This window comes from Lupinus angustifolius, chromosome LG15 (assembly GCF_001865875.1).
Source record: "Lupinus angustifolius cultivar Tanjil chromosome LG15, LupAngTanjil_v1.0, whole genome shotgun sequence".
In the NCBI taxonomy this organism is placed as follows: domain Eukaryota; kingdom Viridiplantae; phylum Streptophyta; class Magnoliopsida; order Fabales; family Fabaceae; genus Lupinus; species Lupinus angustifolius.
The window spans coordinates 13,586,395-13,610,011 of NC_032023.1; the positions used below are offsets into that span (position 1 = coordinate 13,586,395).

General features: G+C 33.6%; 2 protein-coding genes across 2 annotated transcripts; one reads left to right on the plus strand and one right to left on the minus strand.

The window, feature by feature from the left end:
* LOC109327898 (splicing factor, arginine/serine-rich 19-like) lies at positions 1,097-2,030 on the plus strand. Its single transcript, XM_019561067.1, has 2 exons — positions 1,097-1,372; positions 1,430-2,030. The coding sequence occupies exons 1-2, from the start codon at positions 1,167-1,169 to the stop codon at positions 1,869-1,871; spliced, it is 648 nt and encodes a 215-aa protein (XP_019416612.1). The 5' UTR covers positions 1,097-1,166; the 3' UTR covers positions 1,872-2,030.
* Positions 10,552-11,585, minus strand: LOC109327710. The gene is made up of 2 exons (XM_019560874.1): positions 11,214-11,585; positions 10,552-11,103 (listed from the first exon to the last, which is right to left on the minus strand). Exons 1-2 carry the CDS (start codon positions 11,583-11,585, stop codon positions 10,552-10,554), a joined length of 924 nt encoding a protein of 307 aa, XP_019416419.1.

Here is a 23,617-nt window from a genome sequence, read left to right on the forward strand (position 1 = left end):
CTTCTCCTAATAATATCGTTTAAATAGTTCGATGATGGATGGGGTAATATATGATTTTGAGATGAAAATTGTTACTTACCTTATTGAAGATACTGCACCCTAAATTAAATAATAGAGTAATCATATATTATTAATTTATTTTAACTTTATTTTTTGGAGAGCACCTAAAAGTATATGCTCTTCTTTATGATCTTTCACATGTCTTTCTGGTAGCTAACGATCAATTCAAGTATTATTTTATAAAATTCATTAGAAAAGAAAATACAAATATCAAATTGGAAGACATCCTATAAAACCACTAGTTTGATTACTTTAATTATTAAAATTGAATTATTTTCAAGGATAATTATCCTCATTTGTGATGTTTAAGAGAAATATTTCAAACATAAAAATAATAATAACAAATATGTTTTGATTAAATAAAAATATGGAATTATAATATACTTTTTAAAAAATGAAAATATGATATAGAAATGGAAAATATTTCTTGAAACCAAATACACCTTTCAAAAATTATACTTAAAATTCTAAAAAAAATCATTTAAGGAAGATGAGATAAGGAAAATGCATGAAGCTATAACTGTCGTCAAGAAAATAGTATAAGAGAGTAAACGGTGTACCACATCCAAAATTTTAAAATTAGGAGATGAATTTAATACAAATCTTTTATGTACAAAAAAAATCTAAAATATTTAATAAAATTAAAGAAATAATCTTAAACAATTGGTTAGGGAAGGAAAGAAAGATATTAGGTGTTATTAGAATAGAAAGTTGGTATACATTTGAATAGAGATCTGTTGTCTGAGATATTATTCTATATAATGTCTCTTGTTAATAATAATGAAAAAATATAGAAATAATGATGAAAATTTAAAATTATAATTAGTCTGTCATATTTTCATTAACATGAGACAATGTACGAAATTACAAACTTTAAAATCTTTTGAACATGAAAAATTGCAGCTGTCAAAATGTATACCACGTGGCATTATACGAGTAGTCAGGATGACACACATTGGGCTCCTCTTTGCCCTTAAAACTCCCTATTTAAACACACTCATTTTCACACAAACAATCACACAAAAAATCAGTTACAACTGCAAACCCTATCTGAGTTTGTCAGTATCTTACTTTTCCCTTTCCTTGGTTGTTCCATCATCATCACTATGGCTAGTATCCGTGTCCTTGATGAAATGTATGAGAGCATGAAACGTGAGAAGAAAACCATAAAAGTATCACCAAACTGGTTGGACCGCCTTCGTGCGAAGAAGGGTATTCCAACAGGAAGTAGCCCTGACTTGGGCACATTCCTCCTCTCTCAGGCTAATTCCAATCCTCAAATTCCTCATTTTCCTGAGAATAGCCAAAACCTACCCGTTAGGAGACGCCCTAGGAAGCAAGCTCATCCCACCAAAAGAGTACTTGGATTTCCCCATCCTTCTACTTCATCTACCTCCACCGCTGCTGATCCTATCCCTCCTATAGCTCCGGCTATTCTTGTCGTTCCTGCTGCTCCTACTGATCCTGTCGCTCCTGTTGATCATGCTCCTCCTGCTGAGGGTGATCATCAAGAAGAAGGAGACCCACCAGTTCCTGTGGTCGAAGACCCACCACCTCGTTTCCGAGTAAATATGATCCATGCAGTTTTCCGACCAAGGCAACCAGGAGAGGAGGAGGAGGAAGAAGAAGAAGAAGAAGAAGAAGAAGAAGACTTCGACGACGAAGAAGAAGAGAGCAACATAACTGATTTGGACGGATTCAATTCTGCACGAGTGGAATATCATCAAAATCAATTAGACGAAGAGAGTGATTCAAGTCTGGGTGATGATGATGATAGTGATAGTAGCGGTGCATCAGTTATTCTCGGTTAAATAGAGCTTATGAGTTATGTCGTTTGTTTGTTGCATCGTATTTCTATCTTTTATCTTTTATGTTTTGTTTCAAATATTGTTGCAGTGTCATTAGAGCGACCATTGTGTCATTGTATGGAGCTTTCCTTTATATTTTATGTTGGATTTGCATGTTTGTTTACTTATTTCTCATTGTATGATTGACTGCTTATATGCTAATGTTTCCATCATCTCGCTCCTAAAGGGTATCACTCTATAATATATGTTTACTTTAGTTAACAAGGTTCAAATGGCCTATAACTTATATAATATTTTATGTCGTTGATTGGGAAGATTGATAACATCACTATTCACAAATTCTGTAGATAGAACATTTGAATGATGATATATCAGCGTGTATTCTCACTATATGGAAAAAAATATAGTAGACAAATCCTAAAAATAATTTGGTATTGCAATTGCTTAATAGCCTAAAATTGATTTGGAGTACACATGTCAATATTTGGCTCAGTGAAACATGGGAGCTAATAACATAGAGGATGATTGATTCTTAACTTTCTTTTACACAAATGTTGCACCTACTAATTGCTCAATTGTTCAGAATTTCTTAGATATATGTAACAAATATAAATCGTTTATCGATTATATTACATCAAGCTAGAAATTACTACTAGAACCAAGCATCCAACTTTGATTTGAAACTAGAATCTTCTAGAAATTGCAGCATATTCTAATACTCGTGATACAAATTTTCAGTATTTGCTCAAAATTTGTCTCTAACAATGTAATATTTAATTGTTATATGCGTTGTTTTATTTTGATATACTTGATTCTTCGTTGTTATCATCGCCGATATATTTTCAGAAATTGACAATATATTATTGTTGACTTGCTCAATTGATTTTTCATATCATCGAGTCTTCGTCTGAGCCATATAGCTTGAGTGGTTCGTCTCTTTAGTTACTACTTACTCAATTTTCCCTCTTGATTATGAAATGGTTGCTTACTTATTAGATATCCAAGAGAATACTCTAGAACCAAGTGAAAAGGTGTATTCTGATGTGCTATTCATGCCATCCATCAAACATATCAAATCATGATTAGTATAACCATGCAATCTTAAGTTAGTGATGGTCTTATATTGTACTCCTTTCTAACGTGCAAGTATCTTAGAATTATTTTTCCAACTCCAAAGCGAATTTGACTTGGCTCTTCATGAATATTAATAAAAGACTTGTAGCATATATGATATCTGGTCATGTGGGAGTGAGATATAGAAGACACGAATCAAGCTCTTGTATTGTGGTGCATCAGCCTTTGGTAATATGTCATCTACTTAAAATTCTCATTAGTTACGAGTGAGGCAAAAATTGTTTTGTATTTATGCATCTTGAACTATGTGCATAACCTTAAACATCAAAAGATATGAAATAGATTGAGTATATTATTCATGTACTTTTTCCACTTTTCAATAAAACTCCAAAATCAATTAAAAAATATCTCCCTCATTCACACTACCACACATCTTAATAATGAAATTTATTTTCCTTCGCCTCCTCTTAATATTATAGCTGAAATAGTTTATTGATTGATGAGATAATATATGAATTTTGAGATGAGAATTGTTGCTCCATTTATTGCAGTCTGAATTGAATAATAGAGCACTGGTATGTTGTTAATTTATTTTAAATTTAACTTTCTAGTTTATTTTAACTTAACTTTTTTGGAGAGCACCCACAAGTATACCATATTCCATATGACATTTCACACAGAGTCTGGATCACAGGAGAGGCCAGTACCAACCTAAGATGATGACACGTGGCAACTCTAATTTTAATGGCCAAGATTTAATTTGTACTACCTCAACACCTTCACCACCATTACCATTCTTTTCCCAATTTATCAACATGGTTGGAACCCTTGTTTGTTCCTTGTAAAACCTTGCTTTCTAACGCTTATTGAAAAACATTAAAGACGGTGACGTTCAACTTTTTGAACTTTTGAACCATTGTTTCTTCACCCATTGGCCTTTCGTCTTGAAAGCTCGTATTCTTTCACATTCTCCTTTCTCTTTCTCCACAAGGATTGTGTATATTGGCTTCAAGGGTGCTCTTAAAGCAATTCCATGGATGACCCATTTTTTGTTACCAATGATTCTTCCACTTATGGTTTCTGAGAGAAATCCATATTTAACAACCATAAACTTTATATAGATCTGGTTGCAAAATTGCCCTTTCATGAAAAAGTAATGAGAAATTGGGAAAAGAATGAGAATGGTGGTGAAGATGTTGATGTAATACAAATTAAATCCTGACCATTAAAAATAGAGTTGACACGTGTCATTATCTTAGGTTGGTACTGGCCTCTCCAGTACAAGAGAGGATCCAGACTCTTTCACACATCTTTGTGATAATTAATGACCAAGTCTAGTAATGAATGATGTTCAAGTATTATTGACATAAAATTCATTGGAAAAGAAAACACAAATATGAAATAAGAATACAACCTATAAAATTATTGACTTGATTATATTTGTCATTAAAATTTAAAAGCGAATTATTTTCTAGAATACTTGTCCTAATAAGTCAAACATGCTTCAAGAAAATAAAAACATAAAAATGAAAACTATTTTTAAAGGTTAAAACAATAAATAGAAAAGATTTCTTGAAGGAGAAAACTTTAGTAATTGTTCTAAGCCATTTTGGTAAGATTATAATTATTTTCATTTAAGGTAGATAATATAAGGTAAATGTAAGAAGTTATAATTGTCATTACAAAAATAATATAAGAGGCTAAATGTTATAGCTCATCCAAAAGTTTTAAAATTAGGAGATGAATTTAACGCAAATCTTTTATGTACAGAAAAATCTAAAATATTTAGCAAATTTAAAAAAATAATGTTAAAAGATATGGTTAAAGAAGGAAAGAAAGGAGTAGAAATCATTTCCTGGTATATCTTAATGCAGATTCTTACATGTATCAAATAAAAAAATTTAACCAATCATATTTAAATTATTTTTTAATAAAAATATTCAACTCTCCTTTTCCCTCATAATCTATGGAGTAATGGTTACCAGGGGAAAGAACATTAACATTTTTGAACATGAAAATTTTGCAGCTATTATGATGGAATAATGATGTGTCAAATCTTATTTAACACCAATAACAATATAACAAAAATATAACAAATAATGAATTATTATTATTTTTAATTGATATATTATATTTCTATTAGTGTAAAATATGATTTGAGACGTGGTTCACACCAACATAACTTTGTTCGTCAAAATGTATATCAATGAATATGGCCCACATTAAGCTCATCCTTGCCATTGACACTCCCTATTTAAACCAATTCTTTTTCACACAAACAATCACAATCAAAATTATAAAGATTCAGTTACTACAAACTCTTTTTGAGTTGTCAGTTTCTTACTTTTCCCATTTCTTGGTTGTTCCATCATCATCACTATGGCTGGCATTAGTTTTTTTATGTACAAAAAAAATCATTAATAAAACAACTTAAAAGTTTCTCACTCATATCTGCCACGTCTAACTCTTTTTCATTTTTTAGAAGGAGTTACATAAATCCATTTTTGTTTTGTTTCATGAATCATTCTCTCCTATTTGAATGATATGATAGTATTCACTTGAAAAATAGTGAGACAGCTAAGGTGAGAGTCCTCAAATTATTATATTTTACGTACGCTTTAATTAAAAGTTGAAACTTAGTAATTGTACCAATCCATTTTGGTAAAATTCTAATTATTTTCATTTAAGGAAGATCATATAAGGTAAATGCATGAAGTTATAATTATCATTAAAAAATAATAGAAGAGGCTAAATGATATACCTCATCCAAAATTTTAAATTTAGGAGATGAATTTAAAGTAGATCTTTTTTGTACAGAAAAAACTAAAATATTTAACAAAATTAAAGAAATAATATTAAAAAGAGAAGGAAAGAAAATATTTTCTAGTATCCAAGAGTGTAGTACTAATACAGATTCTTTCATGTGTCAAATAAATTTTTTTAGCCATTCATATTTTATTTATTTATTATTAAAAATTATACAACTATCCTTTTCCTCATAATTCCATGAAATATTAATTTGTTGTCCTAAAGTATAGTCTAAATCTTATCTAACATCAATGATAGTGAAATAAAAATATAACAAATAATGAACATTTACTTTTTTTAATTGATATAACATCTTTTCATTTGGGTGGAAGAAAATTAGAGACATAGTTTAAAACAACATATCTTGTTAGTCAAAATGTATATCATGTGGCATTAAAAGAGTAGTGAGGGTGACACATTCAGCTCCCCCTCACCCTTGATACTCCCTATTTAAACTAATTCATTTTCACACAAAGAATTACAATCAAACTCGCAAAGATTCAGTTACAACTGCAAACTCTATCTGAGTTGTTAGCTTCTTACCTTTCCCTTTACTTGGTTGTTCCATCATCCTTATGGCTGACACCAGTGTCCTTGATGAATTGTTTAGGAAAAAAGGTAAAAGTACCACCAAATTGGTTGGACCAGCTACGAGCCACGAAGGGAATTCCAACAGGAAGTAGCCCTGACTTGGACACATTCCTCCTCTCTCAGGCTAATACCACTCCTCAACTTCCTCATTTTCCTGAGAATAGCCAAAACCTACCTCTTAGGAGACGCCCTAGGAAGCAAGCTCATCCTACTAGAAGGGTACTTGGATTTTCCCATCCTTCTACATCATCTACCTCCATTGTTGTTGAGGAAAAGCCATAACAACAACAACAAGAAAATGTTGTTCTTGTTGGTAATGATGATGAAGTAGAAGTTGTTGACCGTGTCGTTCTTGTTGATCTTGTCCCTTCTACTGCTCCTGCTGATCTTGTTCCTCCTATTGAGGGTGATCATGAAGAAGAAGGAGACCCACCAGTTCCTGTGGTCAAAACCCACCACATCGTTTCCGAGTAAATATGATCCAGGCAGTTTTTCGACCAGTTGAAGAAGAAGAGGAGGAGGAGGAGGAAGAAGAAGAAGACCTCGACGACGACGAAGAAGAGAGCAACATAACTGATCTGGATGAATTCAATTCTGCACGAGTGGAATATCATCAAAATCAATTAGACGAAGAGAGTGATTCAAGTGTAGGTAATGATGATAATAGTGATGCTAGTGATGCATCTGTTATCTTGGGTTAATTAGAGCTTATGAGTTATGTTGTGTGTTTGTTGAATCGTATTTCAATATTTTATGCTTTATTGTTTCAAATATTTTTGCAGTGTCATTAGAGCTACCATTATGTCATTGTATGGAGTTTTCCTTTATATGTAATCTAGGTGTTGCATGTTTGTTTACTTATATCTCATTGTGTGATTGACTACTTATATGCTAATGTTTCCAGCATCTCTCTCACAAAGAGTATCACTCTCTATAATATATGCCTACTTTATCTAGAAGTTTCAAAGGGCCTATGACTTATATATATAATATTTATGTTGATTGAGAATATCGATAACATCACTATTCACAAATTCTACATATTGAACATTTGAATGATGATATATTAGCGTGTATTCTCCCTATCTCGAAAAAACGATAGCAAACAAATAGTGAAAATAATTTGGTATTGTAATTGCTTAATAATCTAAAATTGCTTTGGAATACACATGTTAATATTTGGCTCAGTGAAACACGAAAGCTAATAACGTTGAGGGTGAGAGGAGAGATCACATTTCGAAACCCTATCTCTTTTGGTTTTTATCAAAAAATTACACTAACTACCATGATTCTACTTTTATAATTTTTTATTTAATTGATTGACATATTGTAATTTGTGGAGATATTATTAGGGACACAATCCGGGACAGAGGATCTCTATTCATAGGATGATTGATTCTTAACTTGCTTTTACACATATGTTTGCAACGACTATATTTAAGCTTTATCACTCCTACTAATTGTTCAGTTTTTTAGAATTTCTTTAATATATGTAATAAATATAAATCATTTTACTACATTATATTACATCAAGCTAGAAATTACTACTAGAACCAAGTAGCCAACTTTGATTGCTATATGTAATATTTAATTGCTATATGCCTTGTTTTATTTTGATATATTTGATTCTTCGTTATTATTGTCGCCAATTAGTTGTCACAATAGATTATTGTTAGGTCGCTCAATTAATTTTTCATATCATCAAGTATTCGTCTCAGTCATATAGCTTGAGTTGTATGCTTATCTCTTTAGTTATTAGTTACTAAGTTTTTCCTATTGATTGTGAAATGATTACTAACTTAGTAGTTGCTCAAAAGAATACTCCAGAACCAAGTGAGAAGGCATAATCTGATGTATTCTTCATGTCATCCATCGAATATGTCAAATCATGATTAATCTAACCATGAAATCTTGAGTTGGTGTTGGTTGTATACCATATACTAAACTCCTTTGTAACGTGCAAGTATCTTAGAATTATTTTTCCAATTCCCCAGCAAATTTGACTTGAACTCTACATAAATATTAATAGAAGACTTATAGCATACATGATATATGATCGTGTGACACTGAGATACATAAGACATGAATCAAACTCTTGTATTGAGATACATCAGCCTTTGGTGATTTGTCATCTTCTTTAACTTCTCATTAGTTACAAGTGGAGTAACAACTGTTTTATATTCATGCTTCTTGAACTATATGTGTAACCTTAAACATCAAAAAATATGAAATGGAGGAAGTATATTATTCAACTACTCTATCCACTAACCAACAAAACTCCAAAATTAATTAAGGAATGTCTCCCTCATTCACACTACCACACATCTTCATAATAAAATTTATTTTTCTTCGCTTATCTTAATATTATTGCCGAAATAGTTTATTGATCATGAGATAATGTATGATTTTGAGATGAAAATTGCCGCTCCATTTATTGGAACCAAAATTGAATAACACAGCACTTGTATGATATTAATTTATTTAAAATTTAATTTTTTTTACTTTATTTTAACTTAACTTTTTTGGAGAGCACCCACAAACATATGATGTTCCTTATGATATTTCCCACGTCTTTGTCATAACTAATTACCAAGTATAGTAATTAAAGATGTTCAAGTATTGTTGATATAAAATCCATCCGAAATGAAAAACACAAATATAAAATAAGAATGCATCCTATAAAATCATTGACTTGATCACTTTTGTTATTAAAATTTAAAAGCGAATTATTTGTAAGAATAATTGTCTTTATTTGTGAAGTTCAAGGGAAAGACTTTTAAAAATGAAGGTGCTAATATCAAACATGCTTTAGGGAAATGAAAACATAAAAATCAAAACTTTTAAAAGTAAAAAATAAAAACAATAAATAGAAAATATTTCTTAAAAGAGAACTTTAATAATTGTTCTAAGCCATTTTGGTAAAATTATAATTATTTTTATTTAAGGAAGATATATAATATAAGGTAAATGTATGAAGTTATAATTGTCATTAAAAAATAATTTTAGAGGCTAAACGTTATACCTTATCCAAAAAACTTAAAATTAAGAGATGAATTTAACGCATATCTTTTACGTACAGAAAAATCTAAAATATTTTACAAATCTAAAGAAATAATGTTAAAAAATATGGTTAGAGAATGAAAGAAAGGAGTAGAAATCATTTCCTGATATATCCTAATGTGGATTCTTAAATGTATCAAATAATTTTTTTCAATCAATCATATTTTAATTATGTTTTAATCAATCATATTTCAACTCTCTTTTTCCCTTATAATCCATCTAGTATCTGTTACTAGTTGAAAGAAGATTAACATCTTTTGAACATGAAAATGGTGTCGCTATCAAGATAAAATAATGATGTATCAAACCTTATCTAGCATCAATGATAATAAAAGCAAAAATATAATAAATAATAAATATTTATTTTTTTAATTGATATGTCCTGTTTTCATTTACGCAAAATAGAATTTAAGACGTGGTTTAAAATAATATATTTTTGTTCGTCAAAATATATATCACATGCCATTATAAGAATAGTGAGTATCACACACATTAAGCTCGCCCTTATCCTTGACATTGCCTATTTAAACTGATCCATTTTCACACAAATAATCACAAACAAACTTACAAAGATTCAAGTACTATTGTAAACTCTATTTGAGTTATTACTTTCTTACTTTTCCTTTTCTTGGTTGTTCCATCATTACTATTACTATGGCTGACATTAGTTTTTTTTATGTAACAAAAAAAAAACCATATTAATAAAACAACTTCAAAGTTTCTCACTCATATCTAACTCTTTTTCATTCTTTAGAATGAGTTACAAAAACAATTTTTTTCTACTATTTGAATGATATGACACTATTCACTTGAAAAATAGTAAGACAACTAAGGTGAGACTCCTCAAATTATTATATTTTACGTACGCTTCAATTAAAGGTTGAAACTTTGTAATTTTACCAAGCCATTTTGGTAAAATTCTAATTATTTTCATTTAAGGAAGATGATATAAGGTAAATGCATGAAACTATAATTATCATTAAAAAATAATATAAGAGGCTAAAGGTTATACCTCATCCACTTTTTTAAATTTAGGAGATGAATTTTTAAAGTAGATCTTTATGAACAGAAAAATCTAAAATATTTAACAAAATTAAAGAAATAATATTAGCAAGAGAAGGAAAGAAAGGACTAGAGATATATATTTCTTTTAAGGCAAGGGTGTCAAAGCACCCACTGATATATTTCTAACAAGAAGAGCAAGACAGAGGAAGCCATTACAGATTTTTAAACCTATAATTAGGCAATAGATTCCTATTCCTATTAAATTCAGTAGCAAGAAAGGAGGAACTAAATTCCACCAAGAGGTGGTTCTAGATCTAAGTCCGAAGGATGCTAGTTTATCCGCACAAGAATTTCCCTCTCTAAAAATATGTAAGACTTTTAGCCTCAAGGAAGGAATTATCCTTTTGCAGTGCTCCCAATAATTCTTAAGCTTCCAAGGAGGCTCTTTGTTGCCTTTGACGATATCAACCACCAAACTTGAATCACATTCCAACCAAACCTCCCTCCACCCCCTCAAGTTAGCTATTTGAATTGCCATGATGGCAGTAAATAGCTCAGCGTATAGAGAGTCTTGAATGTTAAGATAAGTAGCAAAACACCCCAGCATGTCCCCCTTGTTGTCCCTAAAGATACCACATCCTTCTGCATGACTAAGAAAACCATGAGTCGCACCATCAGAATTAACTTTGACCGACCCCTGAGGGGGGGAAGCCACCTGACTTCAGTAATAACAGGGGTAGGGGTGTAATGAGGGGTACATTGGAAACTTCTAATTATAGTAAACTCAAAAAGAGTAGGTTTAGCAACCAGAGTATAGAGGTTTTCAGTGAGAGCAGTTTCCATTTTTATCTTGTCACAAGCTTGCATGAACCTAACTATTGTGTCCACAAATCTTCTATGGTTTTTGCAGTGCCATATAGTCGAGATTGTGTTGATTATGCTAGCAATGACTACCAATTTCAGTTGAGGACTCCAGTTGGAATGACACACCATCAAAAGGCTCTGGATAGAAGAGCTATCCAGAGGAGAACCAATGAGATTTCCAAGCCAATGCCATAAAGCCGTAGCAAAACTACATTCCAAGAAAAGGTAGTTTGATGATTCCTCTACAGCATGACATAGAGAGCAAACAAAAGCCAGATGGATACCTCTTCTTTGAAGATTGACATCAATAGGCATTTTGTTGTTGTACAACCTCCAAATTGTGAACGATTTAGTTGGAGGGATGGAGATTGAACAAATGGACTTACACTAGTTAATGTGATTCTCTCCTGACTTGAAGAAGTTGTAGGCGTCCTTCATTCTCAGGCCACCATCAATAGAGTGAATCTAAACTATCTTATCATTTTGATTACAATTTGTAACATGGATTTTTATAATTGACTGCAGGATTGTAGGGTACAAAGAAGCCATCCAAGAAGGGATTATCCAGTGTTGATCCTGGATAAAATCTGCTACTTTGGCAGTCAAGGAGGAGTGAAGCTGTTGAGGACTGTTCAGTGTCTGAGCTAAAGGAATACCTAGCCAATTATCTAACCAGTAGTTTATTTTAGCACCATTTCCAACAAGCAAATTGAATTATCAGTGATCACATTCCAAACTCTTTTGATACCAGTCCATATAGAGGACTTAACATAGCTTTCCTGCCTCTGACCATCTCCGTAGAACCTGGCTCTGTAAAACGACGCCCATTCCTAAGAGGAAGATTTCATTTCCCAAGCAAGTTTAAGCAGAGAGGCTGATTCATTTCAGCACTTGACCTCAGGCCCAGACCTCCTTCATTAGTAGGAGTGCAAAGCTTGTGCCAAGCGACAGTTACTAACTTTTTGGTGTTTATATTGCCTGACCAGATGAAGTTTCTTATGCTCTTGTCAAAAAATTTAGCAGAGAACTTGGCCAAGAATAGACATGAAAGCTAAAGGTCAACATGTTGTGAATAATAGATTTAACAAGCTCAACCCTGTCCATGATGGAAAGAGAGGAACCTTTCCACTTTGTCAGCTTGTTCACAATTCTATCAACTATAGGTTGAAGATGGATGGCCCTAGGCTTGCCTCTGAAAATAGGAACTCCCAGATAAGAGAAGGTGAGACTACCCATAGAGAAACCCAACCAAGCAGAGAGGGAAGAAATCTTAGCTGGAGTAGCTTGAGTGGTGAAGAATTTGCACTTACTTGGGTTGATGTGTTGACCAGAGGCTTGGGCATAGGCTAAAATGAGCTTGTTAAGGCTAAAATATCTCTCTTGATACCTTTGTAGAAGATGAGTATGTCATCAGCATACAAAACATGAGAGGGAGTAGAGATTTTACTAGGACCAGAAATGGAATGAATTTTATCTTCAGCTTGCAATTTGGCTATGCATCTGCTCAGGACATCTTCAACAAGACAGAAAAAAAGGGGGGGAAGGGGATCTACACCCCTCTTACAGCTAAAGTAGCCAGTATTTTGACCATTAACAACAATAGATAGCTTAGCAGAGTCAAAGATTGTGTTGATCCAACCAATGAATTTGATATCAAAACCGAAAGCCTTTAGAGTATTACTTAGGAATCCCCAATCAATAGTATCAAAGGCTTTCCTAATATCCAGTTTAACAGCTAGATTCCCCCCAAAAGTCTTATGATCCAACAAATTGATAGCCTCAGATGCAATGCAGATGCAATCCTAAATACGCCTTCCTTTGATGAAGCCTCTTTGTTGATTAGAGATAATCTTAGGAGCAGCCACCAAACCCATCAAGTCCAGAAGTACCATAAACATTAATACCAAAAATTGCATTTCTAATTTCTCCAGGCATAGGTATTTTGGTGAGCATGCAGTTTTGGTCCTCATAAACTACCTTGGGCACCATGGAACTTATCAAGTCATTTTTTTGGGGGTTATTCTTAGAAGCATTTAACTCCGTGAAGTAAGACAGAGCATGATTAGCTATTTCATTCTGCTCTAACAGGATTATGTCCCCCTCCCTGAGCATGGTTATGGTTTTGGTTGAGTGTCTTATTTTGGCTAACTTGTGAAAATAGGAAGTATTCATATCACCATTAGAATGCCAATTAACCCGAGCTTTTTCTTTCCAGAATTCCTCTTCAATTTTTAGAGCACACAAGAGCTCCTTCTTAGCAAGATTTTCCTGCTCCCTAAGATCATGATCCTCACCCCTGAGATTTAAGCATTGCTGAATTTCATTAATTTGATTCAAAGCAGTCTTTGCCCTAAGATGAATATTTCCAAACACCTCCTTGTTCCAACTTTTCAGAACCAATTTTAAGTTCTTTACCTTTCTTGATAGAACAAACATAGGGCATCCAACCACCCTTGTATCCCAACTGTCCTTAATCAACTTTCTTAAGCCATGATGGAGCAACCACATCTTATGGAACTTAAAAGGGGATTGCCTAATACTTATAGCCCTAGAGGCACTAAGGAGCAAGGGGTGGTGATCAGAATTGGTTCTAGGCAGAGTGCAGCAGGTTATGTTAGACCACTCACTTATCCAAGAGTCATTACAGATTGGTCTATCAAGCCTCTTCTCTGTATGAGCAGAACCTCTCCTTTTATTAGACTAGATGAACTCAGCCCATCTAGTCACAATGTGAGTCAAGTTTGCAGAATCAAAGAAATCTCTAAACTCATCAAATGAAGTTTTGTTGGGCAAACGAGCACCCCGACACTCATTAGCTCCCAATACTGCATTGAAGTCCCCAATACAACACTAGGGGCCAAGGAAGTTGAGAAGGATATGGTGAATATCCTTCCAAAGCTCTCTTCTATGAGCAAAATGAGTGTGAGCATTTATAGCACAAAGAAAGAACTTTTTACTATCAACCTCTATATTAATTGATATTTGTTGCCTAGAATTAGCTATTATAGTGGGTTGAAGATCCACCTTACAAATTCCCCAAATTGAAGAGAGAAAAGGTTCATTATCATTGTGTTATAAAAAGCTTCATACCCAATTTAGACCAAAACATAGGCTTAATTTTATTAGCATGAATCATTGACTCCGAAATGAAAACTATATTAGGATTATGAGTAGAGCAAAAGTCTTTTAGCAGTAGCTTGGTACCCAAGTTACCTAATCCTCTACAGTTCTAGTAGAGGACTTTCATTGGGAGACATTTAGGTATCCACCCCTGCGGGTAAAGTGCACACTTTCAATGCTCTGCTTTTGCCTTAGCTTCTTCTTTTGAGATTTGCTTAGCACTTTGGTGTAGTTATTATTCTCCACCATTTCTGCTTCAGTCTCTGAGTCATCTGCCCAGAGTCTTTCCACGATCCTAGAGTCCTTAGCAACCGTTGAGTTAGCAATGTCTTCTAAGGGGTTCACCTCAAAATTCTCATTTTGCAAACTAAGGACCATATCATGTTCATTAAGTTTTGCAGCCTCTCCATCTTAATGCACTAAAATATTACCCTAACCAAGCAATCTTGACATTTCTTCATCTATTTCAGGAACAGATTCATCAGCAACCCGTTCTATGTTATCCAGCTTAGATCCTTCCATATGATCAATTTCGAGATTAATAACCAGGTCATCAAAAGGCTTCTCCTTTGGTTTCCCCTGGTCCTAAATGCAGGTTTTAGAGCCTCTTCTTCCACTTCCATTTTGTTTTTTCTTCATCTAGATGTTAGGTCTCCTATGGAGTTGCACCTCGAGCAAAAGTCTGGAAGATTCTCAAATTCTATGGACACAAAGAAAGCAAATCATTCTCTCTCAACCAGGATTTGGTTAGGCAGATGACTTTTCAAGTCAATATCAACCAAGACTCTAACAAAGTGCCCAAAAGATCTATTGGATGTTGCATCATCCAATGAGATTGGAGTTCCTAATCCTCCAACAATAGAGAATAAAAATTTTGCACTCCAATATTTTCTAGTATTGAAGTGTGCAATATTAATAAATATTCTTATATGTGTCAAATATTCATGTATTTTTCCCTCCATAATCCCAAGAAACATTGATTTATTGTCCTAAAATATGTTTTAAATCTTATATAACACTAATGATCTAAAGCAAATAAATAATAAAATTAAATAATTAATATTTACTTTTTTAATTGATATGACATATTTTTATTGGCGTGGAAGAATATTTGGAACAGAGTTTGAAACAACATATAAATGAGGGTCACCTATCCCAAAATAAGTGTATCCCCATGTCCCTAGCCAATAAAATTTCTCCAAGTAATGCAAATATATTATTTTATATTTTTAGAATTTTTCTTTTTAATGAAGTGTCACTTTTTCATTGGATTGGTACAGGAAAATGGGACAGGAATTGGAACATGTGATCTCTGTCCAACAATATATATTGTTAGTCAAAATGTATATCAGGTGACATTATAAGAGTAGTGAGGATGACACACATTTAGCTCCCCTTTGCCCTTGACACTCCATATTTAAACGGGTTCATTTTCATACAAAGAATCACAATCTAACTCATAAAGATTATATTATAACTGTAAACCCTATCTGAGTTGTCGGTTTTTTCCTTTTCCTTTTCCTTGGTTATTACATCATCGTCATTATTGGATGGCACCAGTGTCCTTGATGAATTGTTTAGGAGCATGCAAATTGAGAAGAAAAAAATAAAAGTACCACCAAACTGGTTGGACTGGCTCTATGCCAAGAAGGGTATTCCAACAGGAAGCATCCTGACTTGGACACATTCATCCTCTCTCACGCTAATACCACTCCTCAACTTACTCATTCTCCTGAGAATAGCCAAAACCTACCTCTTAGGAGACACCCTAGGAAGCAAGCTCATCCCACCAGAAGGGTACTTGGATTTTCTCATCCTTCTACTTCATCTACCTCCACCGTTGTTGAGGTAAAGCAATAGCAACAACAACATGATATTATTGTTGTTGTTGCTGATGATGATGAAGTAGAATCTGTTGATCTTGTTGCTCCTACTGATCCTGTCACTCTTGATGATCTTACCACTCTTGCTAATCGTGTCGCTCCTGCTGAGGGTGATCATCACCAAGATGAAGACCCACAAGTTCCCATGGTCTAAGGCCCACCTCGTTTCCCAATACAAACAATCCACCTGGTTTTCCAACAAGGGGAAGAAGAAGAGGAGGAGTAGGAAGAAGAAGAAGAATAAGAAGAAGACGAAGAAGACGAAGAAGGAGGAGAAGACGAAGGAGTAGGAAGAAGGAGAAGAAGAAGGAGAAGAAGAAGGAGGATTAGGAAGAAGGAGGAGTAGGAAGGAGGGGGAGGAGGAGGAAGAGGAGGAGGAGAAGAAGAAGAAGAATAATAATAACAAGAAGAGAGCAACATAACTGAGGTGGAAGGAATAAATAACGCACAACTGGGTTTTCAAGATCAATTAGACGAAGAGAGTGAGCCAAGTGTTAATGGGTGATGACCTTTCCACCTTTATATTTTATGTTGGTGATGCAACTTATATATATATATATATATACTTGACTGCTTATATGCAAATCAATTTTTCCTTCATCCTGCTCACAAAGGTTATCACAATCTCTATCATAGATACTTACTTTAATTTATTTGACAAGGTTCAAAGGGCCAATAACTTATATAATATTTTATGTCGATTTGCAAGATTAATAACGTCATTGTTCTGCAAATAGAATATTTGAATGATGATATATCACCGTGTATTCTCTGATGGTATTTAGAAAAATGATATTAGACAAATAGTGAAAATAATTTGGTATTGCAATTGCTTAATAGCCTAAAATTGCTTTAGAATACACTTGCTAATATTTAGCTCAGAGACACAGTAGAGCTAATGGCATAAAGAATGATTGATTCTTAGCTTGGTTTTTCACAAATGCCGAAAGGATTACTGATAAGCTTCGTCACTCATACTTGTTAGGTTGTTTATAATTTTCTAGATAGAACTAATAAATTACTAGAACCAAGTTGCCAACTTTAATGTGATATAATTCTAGGATCTTCTAGAAATTGCAGCATATTTTAACACCCATCCAATTCCAGTAACTCCAATAATCATTTATAGTAGTTGCTCCAATTTTAGTCTTGGTAATGCTTTTGGGAAGATATCTCTAATTATTCTCTAATCTTATACTAGTCAGTTTTATTTCTTTTATCTTATTTCTCTCACAGCATGATATTTAATTATTATATACCTTCACCTATTGTGATAGATTTATTCTTTGCTATTGCTACCGTCAATTTATTTTCATTATAGATTATAGTTGACTTGTGTTGCTTATTTCTCATATAAGTGTTAGAGCATGATTTGTATTGATATGTAAAATTTTGTAATGTTTGGTATGCACTTTCCATTTTAGCCTTGTGAAGTAGAGGATAATTACTCTATTGTTGCATAGGTGGAAGTTTGCTATTTCTCTTCCATCGATTCTTATTATTCTCTCTTTACAGTTTCCACCATAATTAAGATGGTATCAGAACTTAACAAGCTCTTATTTGACTTCCTCCTTTTTCTTCCTCACGAATATATTCTCTTCTTTTACTCCTTCAACCTTTAATTTCATTTTTCTTCTCTACGAAATTCAATTCTCTCAAATTGATTCATCATGACGAATCATGGTTTCGATGATTTCAATATTAATCCTTCTAATCCTTTCTTTCTACATTCGAGTGAGAATCCTTCTCTTACTCTTGTTTCACCTCTATTGAATGGAAATAATTTTCATTCATGGTCGAGAGCTATGAAGCTTGCTTTGCAATGGAAGAACAAGCTCAAATTCAATGATCATAGTATCACTCAACATCCTTTCTCAAGTTCTCTATATGCACAATAGCTAAGGTGAAATACAATGGTGTTGTCATGGATTCAACATTTTGTTGAAGAATCCATAGTGAAATCGATTTTGTAGATTGATAGTGCAGCAGATGCTTGGCAAGATCTTTATAATAGATTCTCTCAAGGTGATATGTTCAGGATAGCATAATTGTAGGAGGAGTTTTACAAACTCAACCAAGGTAACCTCTCAATTTCTGACTATTTCACTCAACTGAAGATCCTATGGGAAATGATTTATAATTTTAGGCCAATAGAACATTGTAGATGTTCCTTTCCTTGTTCTTATGGAATAATTGAGCTAGTCAACGCCTACAGGGAACATGATTATGTGATTTGGTTCTTAAAGGGATTGAATTAACAATGTGGATAAGTTCGGTCGCAAATAATGCTTATTTAACCCTTGCCGGCAATTAGCAAATTTTCTCCAAGCTTATGCAGCAGAATAGACAATTGAATGTCACTCAAGATCTAGGAAGTGATCTGAAGGCTATGACCTTTCAAACACAAAACAATTTCTCTAGAAACAATAGTAGTCATGGAGGACAAAGGAGAAGAGGTTTCCAAAAAAATAGAGGCAAAGGCAGAATGACTAACTATGGTGCTGGAAGAGGCCAATCTAATAAGTTCTGCATTTATTGTGAGAGAACTAATCACATAGTGGATACATGTTTTCTCAAACATGGATATCCACCAGTATTCATCTGATTAACTATGGTGTTGGTTTCTTGACTGATAGCAACTCTGCTTATGAAGATAAATCAGAAGGAGGTATGGGAGGTTTTACCAAGTAACAAGTCAGAGGAATACTGAATTTTCTAGAAAAGGCTAATATGGATGTTAACCATTCTGTAAATTATGATGTCATCAATGGTTCAGAATGCATTGTAGAACTACTTGTGAACATTGTTTCTGTTGGAACATGTAAGATGACTAGTAATTAGTTATTAGACACAAGAGCAACTGATCACATCACACGTGATTTGCAGCTTATCACCAATAAAAGGTTCATATCACCAATGTTGATCATTCTTCCAAATGGTGAAAGAGTCTCAACTACTATCTCTAGCACAATGACTATTACTGATACATTGGTTCTGGACAATGTTCTAGTCGTTCCTGATTTTCATGTGAATTTAATCTCGGTTGGTAAATTGGCTCATTCTTTATGTTGGCATCTAATTTTTCATCATAAATTTTGTACTATTGCGTTGAACAATGTAGGCAAGATGATTGGTTCAGGTAGGATACACCAAGGATTTTTTGTGATATATCTTCCTCAAACTAAACCAACTAGTGTCAATTTTGTCTCACATGTTTCAGCCAGTTCCAAGAATGCTTCTCTTTGGCATTTTCGTCTTGGTCATATATCTCATTTAGTCATAAATACATTATCTAGAAAGTTTGCTTTTATTCCTAGTTGTAATAATGATTTCCCTTGTGACATTTATCATTACTGTACACACAAGAAACTTCCCTTTTGTAATAGCAATTTTGTCTCATCACACTACTTTGATATCTTACATGTTGATATTTGGGGGCCCTATTCCATTTCCTCTTTGTATGGACACAAATATTTTCTCACATTAGTAGATGACTTTTCTCGTTTCACTTGGGCAATTTTGATGAAATTTAAAGCTGAAACTAGACAACATATTATGAATTTGTTGCTTACATAAAAAAATCAATTCAAAACCACTTTAAAATGTTTCAGGAGTGACAATGTATCTTATTTCCTTATGCACAATTTCTTTTCCTCCAAGGGGATATTACATCAAAGGTCGTGTGTGTCAACCCCTCAACAAAATGGGATAGTGAGAGAAAACACCAACATATCCTAAATGTTGTTAGAGCCTTGTTCTTTCAATATTCCTTACCGCCAAACCTATGGAATTTTGCCATACAACATGCAATGCCTATCATAAATAATTGTCAGCACCCTTACTTCAAGAACATAGTCCTTACCAACAACTTTACAAAACTCTTCCTAACCTTAACATACTTAAGGTTTTTGGATGTTTAATTTATGCAAGAAATTTTGAGCATAACAAAACCAAATTTCATCCGAGAGCAAGAAAGGCAGTGTTTCTAGGATATAAGGAGGGAATCGAAGGCTATGTTCTATATGATCTATAATCTCATAATATTTTTGTCTCAAGGCATGTTGTTTTCTATGAAAATCATTTTCCTTTCCATATTGCAACACCCTAGCCATGACATACGATCTCCCAGACCCATGAATACATTCAGCGTGCCACCCACAAGCTTAAATACTCCCTGCAGTATTTTATTCCCCACAAAGGGAGCCTTCCACGACTTGAACCCGTGACCTCGAGGATAAATAGTAACTTTACCCATGAGTCACTACCATTAAGCTATAGTAGCTTAATGGTAGCGACTCATGGGAATAATGACTACTTGTCCCTGAGGTCACGTGTTTGAGTCGCAAAAGGCTCCCATTTGTAAGGAATAAAATACTACAAGGGGTATTTAAGCTGGTGTGTGGTACACTCAGTGTATTCATGGGTTGGGGAGGTCGTATGTTAGGACTGGGGTGTTACCGATGGCATGCTTAGTATATTCATGGGCCTGAGAGGTTGCATGTCAGAACTTGGATATTACACATACTCCTAGTCCTTCTTCTAATTCATCTGGTTAACAAACAATGTTAATCACACAACGTTCTACCTCTTACGTTGATGAGCTTCCTCTTGATGTCCAATGTAATTCACCATCATCTGTCACTATTAATCCTCCACCAACACCATTCCATCAAGAGTCATCTTTTCCTAGTCATGTTTATGATTCTCTTATACCTCCTCTAACAGTCTCTCTCATACATTCCACAAGGCCCGAAAACCTCTTTCACATCTCAAAGACTATCACTGCAACCTTGCCACATCTCATTCTAGTTCAACTACATCATCAAAAGATATACCTTATTCCTTATCCTCAGTGTTGAGTTAATCAAAGTGTTATGATTCTTACATGAAATTTTGTTTAAGTATAACTACTCAACAAGAGCCTACTAGTTACAAACAAGCTTCTAAGTTTAATTGTTGGACAGAAGCTACGAACTTGGAATTATTTGCTTTGGCTCAAAACCATACATGGAGTCTTGTCCCTCTTCCTCTTGGAAAATTACCTATTTGTTGTAAATGGGTATACAAGATTAAGTATCACGCAGATGGAAGTCTTGAGAGATACAAAACAAGGCTAGTTACAAAAGGATATACTCAAATGGAGGGTGTGGACTACTTTGACACATTTTCTCCACTTGTAAAAATCGCAACAGTAAGAGTTATTTTGGCTTTGGTAGCAAGTAAATCTTGGCATTTGGAACAACTAGATATAAATAATGTCTTACTTCATCAGGATATCCATCAGAATGTCTATATGACTCCACCCTCAGGATTAAAAGCTAATCATCCTCACCTAATTGTAAGTTGCATAAGTCTTTATATAGACTCAAGTGTAAGATTGAGATGACAACTAAGAGGGGGTGAATTAGTTGTTTAAAAACTATGACAGATTTTTCTAAAAAATTCAAGAGTTAATAGAAACGGAAAAGTTATGCAGAAAATATCAAGTAAATTTAAGGAGTTAAGGGAAAAGAGAGTACGCAGAGATTTTATATTGGTTCACCTTCTTGTCCACTGAAGGTTACGTCTAGTACTCTTGCATCACAAGAGATTTCTTTACTAGATATTAAGAGTAACAATTACAATTTCTAACCCCGAGATTTCCTTGTACCTTAGTCACTCTCTAATACCTATATCACTGTTTGGAAAACATCCTTTCCAAGTGACTCTATCCCTTTTCTTTATCACACCCTTGTGTTATAAAGTAATTCAACAAATTGAATGAAGAAAACTTTAACTAGGGCAAGGATTTCCTTTACAAGATTTGACAATATAAACTATTGCAATCCAATAACTCTTTTGTATACTTTAGTACTAATGCTCAGAAGGTTTGAATAACTTGAAACAACACTTAAGGCAACTTAAGAAAATATGTTCTGAATGTTATGAACAAGTTGCAAGAAGTGTAGAGCAAGTATTTCATAAAAGTATAGATTATGTAAGTGAGTTATATGTTGTGAATTATGAGTTTCAATGCCTTTATATAGACTTTCCAATCAGCCAAAACACCTCTACGAAAAGGTAGGAGTTGATTGATAAGAAACCATTTCGTTTCGGTTGAAAGCTGTGTAATTTGAATCTGAAAATTGGTGCAATAACTCTCATTAATCGATTACCTAATCGATGTAATCGATTACCCAAACATTATGTCCAATTGAAAATTTGATTTTCACAGGTTGTAATCGATTACTGAAAAGGTGAAATCGACTACCCAACTGTTCTGTCCAATAGAGTAATTGTTTACCATGTTGTGTAATCGGTTACTCAAAAGGTGTAATCGATTACCCTAGTCAATTTTTGTTGGAAAACTTGTTTCTCACTCATGTAACCTATTACTTAGTTTTGGTAACCTGTTACTTAGTCATAGTAACATGTTACTTAGATCTAGTAACCTGTTACATAGTATTTGAAAATTGTTTTCATTTATGCTTGTGTTTATCAATTTTCTTTTTAAAATACTTTTGAGCATTAATACTAATTGTATATTTAGAGTATAAGGATAAAAGTACCTAAAGAATTAGATTCTAAGTTCTTGAAGCTTTGTCTTCATTGTCTTCATAAGTATTCTTCATTTTCGTCTTTTATGTGATGTTGTTGTCTTCGTCAAAACCATGCTAAGCTCAGGAGCCCGATCTTCTTCACAATCTCCCCCTTTTTGATGATGACAAACCAATATCTTCTTGATAGTGTAGTTTTCTTAGAGTAGCATACTTTATAATACTCATGACTTGTCTTGAGTATGTTCCCCCTATCTTGTACGCTCCCCCTTTGATTTGGAGTTATGTGCCTGAAATAATTTCACATAAAATGCACTCTTCCAACTTTTCTCCCCCTTTTGACTTCATCAAAAAGAAGAAAAGCCAAGAGTTCAGCACAATATATATATACCATACAATATGTATATAGAAAACATATACCATACATAAAATGTTCAAACATTTGTTCAAGACATAACCAGAAAAACAACAAAACAATCATGCATTATTATAAAGAGAATTCCTATACAACAAAATTTCTAAGACTCAAGCTCAGTGATATTGTCATCAAGGTCCATGTTATTGATCTTATAAGAAAGATGTTGAAGCTCGAATTGGACTTGTTGATTCTGAGCACCAAGATCATCCATCCGATTAGAGATGTAGCCTCGAAGAGAGAATAACTCATCCATAATAATCTGATTGGTAGGCATGGGAACTGATGAAGAAGACTCGACATGAAACTCAGAAGGTTGATGTTTAGGAGGGTTACTAGAGATATTTGCAGTTGGATCAGCAGGTGCAGCCTGTCTATCACTTTGATGCTTAT

Excerpts from the sequence above, each read along its gene's own strand:
- LOC109327898 (XM_019561067.1), top strand. The coding sequence starts at position 1,167 with ATGGCTAGTATCCGTGTCCTTGATGAAATGTATGAGAGCATGAAACGT. Across the intron at positions 1,373-1,429 it reads CCTGAGAATAGCCAAAACCT|TCCCCATCCTTCTACTTCAT; the intron begins ACCCGTTAGGAG and ends AGTACTTGGATT.
- LOC109327710 (XM_019560874.1), bottom strand. The coding sequence starts at position 11,585 with ATGCCTATTGATGTCAATCTTCAAAGAAGAGGTATCCATCTGGCTTTT. Across the intron at positions 11,104-11,213 it reads CTGAAAACCTCTATACTCTG|GGGTCGGTCAAAGTTAATTC; the intron begins GTTGCTAAACCT and ends TCCCCCCCTCAG.